The sequence below is a fragment of the Gastrolobium bilobum genome, unplaced genomic scaffold (genome assembly GCF_033153095.1).
Source record: "Gastrolobium bilobum isolate Gb01-03AN ecotype WA unplaced genomic scaffold, APGP_CSIRO_Gbil_v1 utg2122, whole genome shotgun sequence".
In the NCBI taxonomy this organism is placed as follows: Eukaryota; Viridiplantae; Streptophyta; class Magnoliopsida; order Fabales; family Fabaceae; genus Gastrolobium; species Gastrolobium bilobum.
In genome coordinates this window covers 960,916-973,643 of record NW_026897715.1, presented here as the reverse complement: position 1 = coordinate 973,643, position 12,728 = coordinate 960,916, and the positions used below count along the sequence as shown (strand labels likewise).

Genomic DNA, 12,728 nt, shown 5'->3' with positions numbered 1-12,728 from the left:
GTAGAAAAGTTTGTTGTGTCATGTTAAATGACAAATGCAAACTCTATATATATATATATATATATATATATATATATATAGACACAAGAAAGTTGAAACAACTTTATTGATACTTGATGGCACGAATCCATGCCCTTATAGAGGAACTGTATGCTTCCCGTTTTGTGGTTTTGGAGATTTAGAAAGGCTCCTTTTTGACACACAAACTGCGTCAGCCCTATCACTCTCTTGCTTTGCTTTTGGCTGGAGGCCTAGTCAGATAGTACTTTTGATTAAGTTGAAAGGGTTTCGCACAATAGATTATTCCACATGGCTTGTCCCCACTCATATTTAGGCACTCTAGGGCTTCGCCATTTCTAAAATTTTTTGCACTATTGCATATGATGCTTGCACAGCACAACCCATAAACCAACAGCCAATAGCCAAAATTGAATTTTTGGGCCTACTCCACCGAAAAAAACTTTTTTTTTTCCCTTCAATTTCATCCATGACTTTCTTTTACTTTTAGTTAAATATCAATCCATTACTCTTAGTAATGGTTCTTGCTTTTAGCGAATATGACTGTTTTTTGTATAAATCTTAAGATGACGCCAACCCACATGGTCTGATCCCTCACATCTCATCTCTCAAAGTAAAATCATTTCTTTTTCTGGCCAGTTTTTCCCCCCTCCTATACTTGTTAGGATAAGAAAAAAGTAAAATTTCCCTTAATTTTCAATATACTGGTGATGAAAACTAGTTTAACAATAAAAAAGTGTCAACAGTTTTTGTTCATTGTAAAGGGCTAAAGGCCAGTTTTTCAGGATTTATTATTCTTGACCGAACTTTCCCAAAGCTGAATTTATTGAACAACCGCCACCTTGAAGATGCGGTTGGTACATCATTCATGAATGAGTCAAGGAATCCAACAGCACAAACCAATTGCACACAATAGACCATCCATTAACTTTGCTTAACATGTGCATAATCCAAATTAAATTAAAGTTTCATAAAACTAAGCAAAAGACAAAAGGTCGAGTCTTTACTTAACAGAGAGAAACAGGGCATGTGTGTCCCAGTATTTGTAAATGCAAATGATAAATTTGGTCACTTGGAAAGAGAGGCAGCTAGATATTGCACTAGGGCTTCGGGAAAATTAAAGAAGCAATAAAAACATGTTGCTTCTTTGTACAGTTATGTGCTCTTATCAGACCAAAGACATTTCCAGCTCCATGCTTAATGACAAAGTAAAGTCTTTTCTTTTTCATCACAACTTGGTCGCTTTCTTTTGTTGACACTTGTCCACCCTTTTCGTTCCTCCTCACCTTTAAGGCTTTTTATCTTCTGCACCTTCCGGGCCTAGGTGCTTTTACAACCAGTTCCATGCCATGTTTTTAAAAGCTTGCACGAATCACAATGATGATCCAACCGGGTAATTCTACATTCCAGAAGCACTCTTTTATAATGGCCAAGGAAGCTTCTCTATGCCTCTTGTTCCTCTCTTTTTTCATTATCTGCTGTTCGGGTGAGTAACTGATACTGGTATCGTTGAGTAATCAGTTTTTTTGTTCTGGTGAATATTCTCAGTCAAAGTCACAACTTTTAACATTTTCTCCTTGGTTTGTTTCTGTTTTTGAATCTGAATCACCAACTGGGGTCGATCCTTTTCATCCCATAAGTGTTGTACAATTTGTTGTCTTTAGTTTTTTGGACTACTCCACTAGATTCAAGTAAAAAAAATAAAAAACAAATTGGGGCTTTCATACTCTAATCCTATTTTCTCACTCTTTGCAGGTACTGTGGTGGGTTTTTCATTTCGGGAGAGAGGAGACACTGCATTTTCAACATCTGCTGGAACCACATTCCTCAAGAAAAACAAGATCTCTCAATCTCAGATTCGATTCTTTGTAACAGATCATAAGATTTTGAGCACTCTGACTAACTCCGATGTGTCAGTTGATTTATTCTTAAATAAAATCCGGGTTGAAAATCTTGTTTCTTCAAAATCATCTGGAGTTTCATGGCTAAATGCTCATCTTGTAAACATTCTTCCACAAGTACACATCAGAAGCATCATTGTCAGTTGTGGCAGGGAGTGCTTAGGCCAAAATGAGACAACTTTACTTTTATCTATTCTGGAATCAATGCATTCAATTCTCAGCAAGCATCAAATAAGCAGGGAAGTAAAAGTCTCAGTAGCATTTCCACTGTCATTCTTAGAGAATTTGAATGCATCATATGAAAATGATCTCCTAAGGATTCTTTGGTTTATGAAGAAAATAAATTCATTTATCATGATGGAAGACAGCATGGATGGGGAATTAAGCATGGGGGATCACTTTGTTCAGTCTGTTATTAAACGAGCCACACTTGCTGCTTCTATTCTTCCATGCAAAGATGTTCCCGTGGTTCTGACAATCAAGGGCTCAGTTATTCCAAGTTCAATGGAATTAGCTCAATTTAGTGAGGCAGTATCCAAATATATTGAAGCAAGATCTCATATCACAAAAAGGATAGTTGCATTATATGTAGAAGTACACACCACCGAATATTTTGTACAGAATGAGCTCAAAATAGAAGAGGAAGAGATATTTCCTTTGTCCTACAGAGAAAACCTAAGCAAAGTCCATATCAGAAGAACTCTAGATGAAACAAACAACTCACCCCCCATAAATCCAACGTCAGATACACCAGTTGTCACACCTCCAGATACACCAACCATCATCGCAGTTCCTTCCACCAATCCTGTCACAGTTTCTCCCACCAATCCAGCTGCAACACCTATGACAGTTCCTTCTACCACACCTGTTTCTTCAACCCCAACAAATCCAACCAATTCCCCAGTACCTGTCACCAATCCGGTTACAACTCCCATTACAGTTCCAGGGGCACAACCTGTGACTTCTTATCCACCCCCATCAGGAAGTGTTCCTGTGACGACTCCTCCCCCAAACACAACTGCTCAAGCCATTCCGGGGCAGAGCTGGTGTGTGGCAAAGACTGGAGTTCCAGAAACTACTCTACAATCAGCACTGGACTATGCTTGTGGAATGGCAGGTGTAGATTGTTCACAAATACAGCAAGGTGGGAATTGTTACAATCCAAATTCCATCCAAAACCATGCTTCTTTTGCCTTCAACAGCTACTACCAAAAGAATCCTGCTCCAACAAGCTGTGACTTTGGAGGGGCTGCCACTATAGTTAACACCAATCCGAGTAAGATTTTAATAGTTTAATATCCCAATTTTCTATATTACGCTTCACAAAATTGAAGACCATTTCTAAAGAACACTTTTAAATTGTGACTAGGCTCGGGTTCTTGCATTTACCCATCATCATCATCTTCAGGAGCAGGCACATCCGGGTAAGTGAAAGGCTAGGCTTTCATTGCTGCAAGAATTCTTTGGTACCATTAAGCCTTGAAGATACTAATCATGGTCCTTTATAATACCATATTTTGCAGCTCTGGTATCTCACCTTCAGTTATTGGGTCCCAAAGCCCTCCTCCTGATTTAAGTACCTCGCATTCAGCTGATCTCAGACCTTTTCTTGGCTGCATCATTCTGGTGATATCATTGGTCAGTGGAAGAGTCAGTATGAACTCATAGAGGGATAAGTTTTCCATAGAAATCAACAGAGAAGATCAATACTCTAGCTCCACCTTAGAGTTGTACTGGTCTACAGGTGCAGAAACATTATAGTAGAAGTGAAGAGTACGTGATGATGACACAGACAAAAAAACGTTCGTCCATATGTTAAGCTTTCGCTTAGGTGAAAGAATATAAGTTAAGGATTTCAACTGTGGAGATGACTATGACTTGTAGCTTCTAGGCTGTGTAACAGGCTATGGTCAGGTCCGGGTACTAGAATAGTTCATTGGTCAGAGTTGTTTTGGAAATTCATTTGCTTATAAATTGGGGATTGTTATTCAGCAAAAATACTTCATGTGGGTAGGGTTAAAAACTTAAAATCAAGGAAACTAGGAGATGGTCAAGGGAACAATTTCGTAACTTTAAAAAGAGTCTGTTATGAGGGCCTGTCAAGATTTAGATGAATAAAGAGATGTCACGGTTCATATAATTATATGTAAAGCAACAATTATGGTATTGGTAAACTGTGAAGACTTTTGAGGAACCACTCCAAAGGAGCACTTCTCAATTTTATTTACCATAGAGCATGAATGTTTGGCTATACTTGAACCATAGAGGACCTAACCACTGATGTGTTCAACACAAACCGAGATAGTCCATTAGGTATTTAACTACAACGTCATCCTTAATGAGTAAATATGAATGTGATCTTCCTCAGAAAGCCATATATCATTGTGGTGTGGATAAATCCACAAATTAACAGCTTACATTCAGGTCCTCTCACTATTAACAACAATGATGCAATGAACTAGCTTTAACTATATGAGCACAGATATTGCAACATAACTTTTACACAACACCGCAAAAATGCTTGTGATCTTAACTCTTAACAAAGCATTTCTACAATGCAAAAATGACTTGTATCACTTCTCTAGACTTCTTGAATAAACTCGAAGGTATAATTTCTCTCTATACACAAGAATGGTATCATCGCTTTGAAATTACCACCAAGATCAGCAGCATTGACATGGAGACCACGATTTTGAATCCAGAGGTTTCCCAGAAATCATTTTGCTGTTCTGCTGCCACAACCTCGCTTTGTTGTTTTGCTGCTAATTGATCTCTCAGTTCTTTAATAGCTTGGTCCCGTCGCTCTCCCATCTGTCTTTCACAAACCCATAAAATGAAACATGTCAATTGATAAGGATTGACGTGAAGCCCACGTATACGAGGGACATATACCTATTAAGTTGCTTATTTAAGGTAACGGAATAGAACAATAAACCAATCACGGTACCCATGAAAAGGGCATAGTAGTAGATGAAAAACCAAACCTTGTTTGTAAGCATGTTTCACAATTCAATGCATATTCTGATTCAAAAACAATCAAAGCAACTGATTTGAAAAATGCAAAAAGCAACACCAATAGAAGAAATAGATTAGTACACGAAAGTTGTAACTTAGTATACATAAATTGAGTACACTAAACCAAAAAACTGATACATCATTATTGTCTATTAAACAAAAAATAATTCATATAAATTAATAGTACATATTTCGCAAATGAACAATAATGATATCAACTTTTTATTTGTCTCTTTGGATGAATTTATCAACCAGTAGAACCCAATTCACTGTAAATAACAGGAATAATATGAATATTTAAAAGGGAAAAACTACTCTTCAGCTGTAGAATATTAAAGAGAAAAGGCTGGATTTTACCCGATGGAGCTTCCGAGTCTGAGAACGAGTTTCCTGCAGACAAAATTCCAACTTCAACACCCTCTTTTTCAGCTCCTGGTCGATATGCCGCTGTTTCTCCAACTGTATTAAAACACATTAATGCCATTAAATACATAAGCCATGGAACTTCAAAAGAAAAGAAACCACTAAATAAGTGAATGACTAATTACGATGCAAACAAGGATTGCTTTACCTGTGACTCTAATTCCTCCGTCTTGAGCTTCCAATAGGCAGACATAATCATAATTTCATCCTTCAGTTTTGCTATTTCATCATCCTTAACAACCAGAAGCTTCTCCATGTTCTCAAAATTCTTCGGAGAAACCTCATCTAATATTTTCCTCAGTGCAAAATACTTGTTCTCTCCAGCTTTTGGGAAGGTCTCCATAATATCATGCTCAATTCTTAGGACTTCATCTTTCAATTGCTTTTGCAAAGATTCCCTTGCCAGAAGATCTTTCCGTAGATTATCTAGTTGCTCCACCAGCCTAATGACACAATCCTCATGCTTTCTTAGCAAACTGTTTTTCTCATCTAATTCTTTTAGAAGTTCAAAGCATTGGAGCTGTGCTGATTGAGCTGATGCAGCACTTGCATCTGTGCTTGCTTTATTTGCTGAAAGCTGTGTTCTAAGAACATCCATCTCCTTCAGATACTGCATCAAGCAATGAAAAAATATAAAAGTATGCTCACGAGTCAAGGACACGCAGATTACTGCCTGGGCTAAATAAACATGTATCAGGGATGGTTTTACTTTGATGAATTACTTTGCACCTGAATGCTGTTGTTCATTAGAGAATCCCAGTCACAATCAGAATACAATACTCTATTTTAAATAAAAGTGGATTGTCCTTTTGCATAGCTACATGAAACCATTGTTGCAACTACTTAATATTTCACTAAGATCCTGTACGTATTCTTACAATACAATCTATTTATATGTTAAATGTGTAACTGTTTTTCCAAAAAAGTCTAGTATTTCATCAATAACTTTTTGCTTGAACCCCAACTAAGTAAATAAGTGACTGCCATTGAGAAAGAATTTCAAAAGTTGGAGTCTGGCAGCACCTATTTGAAGTGTGTTGCAGATACAGAGAAGTTCTTGTTCTGTTGGCTTTACTTAGTTATTGGTAGATGTCAAATCCCTAGACATAAAATATTGCATTACATATGGCACAGGAGAAGTCACTTGAACATATTGAATAATACCTTATACTTACATATGGTTAAAATCAACTGGTTGACTACGAAAGCCAAAACTGATATCCAGCCTTTGTAGTTTATACACATTGAATGATAACTAATTGTAACAATCTTGGAAAAACAATGACAGAATATTCCATACATTAAAATACTTTACAAAAAAAAAAATATTTATATTTTTTTAGTAGTAGTGATGCAAAGCTAATAATTAGTGTTTAGTGTAGGCAAAAAAAGTGTTAGACAAAAACTGAAAGACAATCCAGGTTAAAAGGGAGCAAAATCATAATATATCAAAACACTTAGTCACGCTTTTTCTGCTATGGGAGCCACTAGACTCAAAGTGGACAACTGGACAAGTAAAAAGTATCCTAAAAGAGGAGCATCGTGTATCACAATATATCATTTGTTTAACATATACGATCATCCACACCACGCAAGAAAAGTAAAAGACATACTCAATGAATCGTGGAAATTTTTTGGATGAACAAATTATAATTAACATCACTTTTGATCACAAAGCAATATAAGATCAAGGGAAATGTTACAAAAAACATAGTACACATTTTACCCCCTCCAAAAATAAAATAAAATTGGTAAACATAATTCAAACCTTCACAGCAGAAGAAGCTGAAGCCTGAAGCTGCTCATTTCTTTCTTCCAGTTCATTCTGCAATATGCCAATCTCCATTTTCATGCTCTTGGCTTTTAACTCTGCTTCCTGTGAAGAAGAAAAAAACACATTCAATATTGATCGATTAAAACCAATGAATTATCCTTGATCCTGTTAGAGAATAATATAGATCATTAAAAAGATCTTCACCTAACACCTTAAGATTTTTGGTTGAATTGATTCTTTATATGGTATCAGATCTTCGGGGACACGAGTTCGATCACTTGTGGAATTGAATAAAAAGCACACAAAAAAAGGTAAACCAAAGATTGGGCCTGTGCAATATCCACCTCCAAGCCCAAAAAAAAGCCCTCACCCTTAAGGTTTTGGGTTGAATATACACAAAGACTCAAAAAGTGGAAATCATTGACATCAAGGTTGCAATGATAATATGACAAAAAATGAAGAAAAAAAAGGCTTGGTTTAAAAATAAAAATAAAATGACACAGAACTCAAAACCATAGAAAATTTTGTACCTGTCTTGTTAGGATTTCTTTAGCACATGATTGCTCCTGGGATGCAAGTATGCCACGAACCTCCTTTAACTCTGTCGCTAATGAAACCACGTTTCGCCTAAAGCTCTGCCTTTTTTCATTTAAATCCTTTAACAATGGATCAACATTTTGAGCTGCTAAGGATGACAACGGTAAATAACCTGATGAAGATGAGGACTGAGATGGTTTCTCCAAAATTGACATGGGAATTACAAATTTTCAATCCAATGTTGCCTTTATCTACTTCTGAGCTAATCTGGGAGGCAGTGTATTTACGTCAAATCAAATCCTATGAACAAGAGATCACCAATTTGTGGCTGTTACGCTTCATTTCTGCATGTGAACATGATACTTGAACAAAAAAAAAAAGGTAACTGAAGACAAAACATATTGCTCACAAACCCACAAAAGAAAAAAAGAAGCTAAGTCGATTATCCAAACAACAAAGTAAAGGGTTAGAGAAAGAAACGTAACGTAGCATACCATTTTGTGAGCAGAAGATTCATTCTCTGACTCTGTGCAGGGCGTCCAGTCCAGATTGATTCCTAAGAAACAGAAGCGAACGCAGCCGTGCGTGATTTCACCAATTTTCTTGTTCTTTATATAATTTGAAACTGTGTTTTTTTATTAGTTACCTTGTCCTATATGGGAACTGAGTGGTGTTGTTAATTGATTCGATTGGTTCGCTAAATAAGTGAACTGTTTTTTTATTTAGGTGTGAAAGTGTGAAACATTAGGTCATTCGAACCTTGTGTGTTCGGTAACAGGACAAATTCCGAAGCTACAGCTTAGAGCTAGGATTCGATGGTCTTGAGTTCTTGACACTGTTCGCGGCAAATCCAACTATTGATCTCGACGTGTCATTGAATAACACGTGGGTTCTTCATTTATGCAGCTGCCACATAAATCTTCATTACATAATACAGTATTATTAGAGGGAAAACATTTTTCTATGTCTTTTTCTTTTATTAGTGATTTTTGTGTAATTTTTTTTTTTTGTTTTTATTTTTTTAATAGATGTGAGCCTCACATAATGTGTATTTACAGCATAAAAAAAAATTCTCCTACCGCATGAGAAAATCGAAACTCATTATTAAATTCGATCATACTGGTTAATGATTCAATCAAAGAGTCCCTTTTATAGCACCTTCAAACAAGTTTTCGATCTGAAAACACTACTATCTTGCTTTTAGACGAAGGAGAAGGATATTGTAACAACTAATTAGTGTTATTATCAATGTTACTACCAATCAATTTTATTATTAGATTAAATGTTACTATTATCTTTATATGGTTATAATTCTCCATATTTAATACTTTATATTTATTTTCACATTTATATAGTTATAATTTTTCATATGTAATGTTTTAACCATATAAAAATGAAAATAAATATAACCGTTGGATCAACATAATCGATCTAACGGTGAAATTGATTGGTAGTAACATTGATAGTAACATTAATTGGTTATTACAATATCCTTCCCCTTTGATGAATCACATTAAAAATATTTTTAAATAAAAAATTATTTGGATATTAAAATTAATAAACATTTTTTATATATAAAATTACTATATATGTAATGTAATGATAGTAAAGTGGAGTAGGGCTGAAGTAAAATTAAACTTTTTAAAAAATATTTAACTTTTAGCTTCTATTATTTTTGAAAAGCAAGGAATTCTTATTTTTTTAAAGAAATATTATTTTAATTTTTTATAATTCTATTTTTTTTTTAAATTGTTATCCTAACATTATATAAAGTTATCTAAAGTAACTTTACAAAAAACAAACCCTTATTTAATATATATAAGAGTAAAGTTTCAAAAGATAGAATAAAACAATATTAAAAAATAATAAATCGTGAGTACAATTCGAGAAATAAAATTTAACTTAAAATAAAATGAAAGAAAATGTTTTAAAAGTATAAAAATCTAAATTTTGGAACAAAAATTAGTGTAAAAACAAAAATTTGAATTAATTAATAATTTTAGAATTTTTAAAAATTATAAAAAATAATGATGAACAACAGTGAAATCATAATTCATAAGTATAAAGAAAATATAATTAGACATTATTTCAGTCTCAATAATGGAGATTCTATTTTATTATATAAGAATGGATTAAAATGTAAAAAAATTTAAGTCAAGTAAATAAGAACTTTTTCATCTTCTTTTTAATTTAAAGTGCATTATAATCTTATCTAGTTAAATAATTAAAATTTAATATATTTTTACTTACTCATTTAAAAAAAGCATTCCTTAATTAAAATTTCTAAATAGAACTTTATTTCGTGGAACTCAAGCGCAAATATGATTTAGAATTGAGTCTCAATAACATAACATTAAGCTTTTTATGTTTTTAAATTTTTAAATTTTAAATATCTTAAAAAGTTAAATATCTCTCTAATAGGTTTTTTTGTTTATAAACACTCTCTAATAGCTTTTTTGGTATTATGAATTTTGAAACCATTGGGTCAATCTTAAACAAAACGTCAACGTAGTGTTTGGTTGAGGAGAAATCTTTTGAATACTAGGGAAATGGTTGGAAAGTAAGTTTGGTAGGAAAGTGAAAAAAAAGTTGTTTGCTTGGATGAAATTTTACTGGAAAAATTGATTTAAATTTCCGAATTCCATGTTTGGTTGAGAGTAAAATAAAGATGGGAAAATAGGTTGAAATTACGAAATTAACCCTTTTATTTTTTTGAATGTGATGAACCCTCCCCAAAAATATTCGTAGTCTATAGTTGGACATCTCTTCTACCAACGTCAATATTTCCCATATCTCTGTATTTTTCATCTCTTCAAGCTCTGAACTGCCCCATAAGCTAATGGAATCTCACCAAGCATACAACACAGCAAGCTTGATTTTCAAGACCCCACTGATCCACAAACTGCTACCTTCCGACCATTTTTTATCATTAACTTTTCTGTAATTCGAATTGTTGGTTTCTTGTGGGCTTGATTATTTGTTTCCCATGAATATTCGCCTGGCTTGATTTCAATAGCAATTACTGAGTTTTTTAAAGCACGCGTATTAATTCATGAATTGGTTTTGATCCTCTTCCTCTCACTGACGTGCGGTTAAGATGGGAGGGGTAAGCTTGTCATGCATTTTTCACCATTTTCCAGTTATCAGCTTTCTATGGACAATACCACCTTCACAAAAGGCTTTCTAAACACTGTTCAAATTCAGATTTCATTTGATATCATGGATTGCTAGACAAACATCTTTGATAGGCAACAGACACTAAATCCATCTACCAAACATGGAGAAGGAAGAAACCCATTCTCACTTTGCTAGGAAAATATCGAAAAGTCTCCAACCAAACACTACCCAAATGAAAAGAAAAACTTCTATCATCTATGCATCGAAACTACCGAATTCGGCGATCTCTTTTATTAAAAAGAAATTTTCTTTTCTTTTTCATTCATATTTTTTATATTTCTTTTTAAGTCTTAAAAAAATTTCCTTTTTGATCGGTGGACTGAAATTTTCCTCTCAAACGAAAATTTGCTATATTGCTAAAAAAAAAATTCCGGCACGCTGTAGGCTCTCTTAAAATAAACTGAAGTTTCTTAATTTCCTATATTGCTATTTTTTTTTTTGGTGAATATTTCTATACGAATTTCATAAATTGAAACCGTTATATATTTTTAGTGATATGTGAGAAACTGCTATATCTAACAAAGCACACAAAATTTACAAAAAAAAAAAAACAAAGCACACAATAAATTCAATCCTAACTATCTACTATCAAGTTAAAATGAAAGTACCTCACCAAAAAAAAAAATGAAAGTAAATAACGGACAAGAAAGGAATCGAACCTTCCGCCATAAGCCCATGACCTTACCTAATATTAGTAGGGATATGATCCGTTTACAATTTTTTTTTTGTAAATTACACTAAGTACAATCGATCGTACACTACATGATTAAAGTATGACTGGTCGTATTTAGTGTAATTTATAAGAGTTTGTAAACAAAAAAATTTGTAAATATAACCTGTCCCATATTAATATAGTATTAAATTTGACAGGGGTTACTTGTTAAAAAAAACGTTAATTAGTATGAAAAATAAATGTTCATTGACCAGTTGGCCCCACCCAGACATCAAAAAGGAATTTGGTAATCATTCCACGTCATAAAGTTTAATTTCCACCACTCAACCCCTACCGACCCACCCAAACCATACAATACGCAAAAGGGCAAAAAAAATCAAAAGAAATATCGTCAATGAAGGGGAAAAAAGTAGGTCAGTGGATCCATGAGAAGTTTCTATAAAAATTTTGTGTATTTCTTTCATTATTAATAATAATTAAATCTTATTTATTTAATGTATATGGGAAAAAAAACAAAAATTTCATATAAAATTTAATTTTAACATAATAAAATTTGTTCCCCATATTTCATGGATTGGAGTAAACCGGATTACCCGACCCTAAAACTGATAAGCTCACTGAACTGGACTCACCAAATTCTCGGCGCACAATTGCAAGTGGCGCTGCGATATCTTGTTCACATCCCTAACAAAAAGGGCAAATCAGTAAAAGCACAGCATATGCAATGTGTTTTGTTTGATACAGTTTTTTTTTTAAATTTAAGGTTTGGTGGACATGCTCATTTTTCGTAGCCTTATTATAAGCAATTCTAAGCGAAATTTGGGTTAGGATAATAGATTTTTCTTTTTTCAAAATTAAGTTTATATCTTCTTAAATTTTCATAAAAATATGATCTGCATGAAATAAAATTTCATTAACTTCCACCACGCAATGAATCTCTAATTTTATTATCATTTTTTATGTATGTAATAAAAAGATTAAACTAAGAATTAATCTATAAATAAGTTAGAAGAAAAAAATAAATTTAAAAAATATATAAAATCGTATTATAAATTTTGATACAATTTAATTCCCTTTAATGCGTAATGAAATAACATAAGGTCTGTTTAATTTTTATTTTGTTTTTGAAATTATTTTATAAAATAATCAATAAAATGGGTATTTTACGTATTTTTTTTTAAAAAATATAATATATTCCCAAAATTTAATT

The 12,728-nt window shown here is 33.3% G+C and overlaps 2 protein-coding genes across 3 annotated transcripts; one reads left to right on the top strand and one right to left on the bottom strand.

Annotated features, from left to right (window-relative positions):
- Positions 1-1,443: 1,443 nt before the first annotated feature.
- Positions 1,444-3,497, top strand: LOC133309489 (glucan endo-1,3-beta-glucosidase 3-like). The gene is made up of 3 exons (XM_061510271.1): positions 1,444-1,504; positions 1,774-3,195; positions 3,289-3,497. Exons 1-3 carry the CDS (start codon positions 1,444-1,446, stop codon positions 3,345-3,347), a joined length of 1,542 nt encoding a protein of 513 aa, XP_061366255.1. The 3' UTR covers positions 3,348-3,497.
- On the bottom strand, positions 3,481-8,405 carry LOC133309435 (nuclear envelope-associated protein 2-like). 2 transcript variants are annotated; one of them, XM_061510204.1, is made up of 7 exons: positions 8,163-8,405; positions 7,662-8,012; positions 7,126-7,233; positions 5,506-5,967; positions 5,292-5,393; positions 4,575-4,730; positions 3,481-3,542 (listed from the first exon to the last, which is right to left on the bottom strand). In XM_061510204.1, the coding sequence occupies exons 2-7, from the start codon at positions 7,881-7,883 to the stop codon at positions 3,507-3,509; spliced, it is 1,086 nt and encodes a 361-aa protein (XP_061366188.1). In that variant the 5' UTR covers positions 7,884-8,012; positions 8,163-8,405; the 3' UTR covers positions 3,481-3,506. The 2 variants fall into 2 exon arrangements, with proteins under 2 accessions (XP_061366188.1, XP_061366189.1); XM_061510205.1 differs by lacking the exon at positions 3,481-3,542 and having other exon boundaries at positions 3,573-4,730.
- Positions 8,406-12,728: the final 4,323 nt, after the last annotated feature.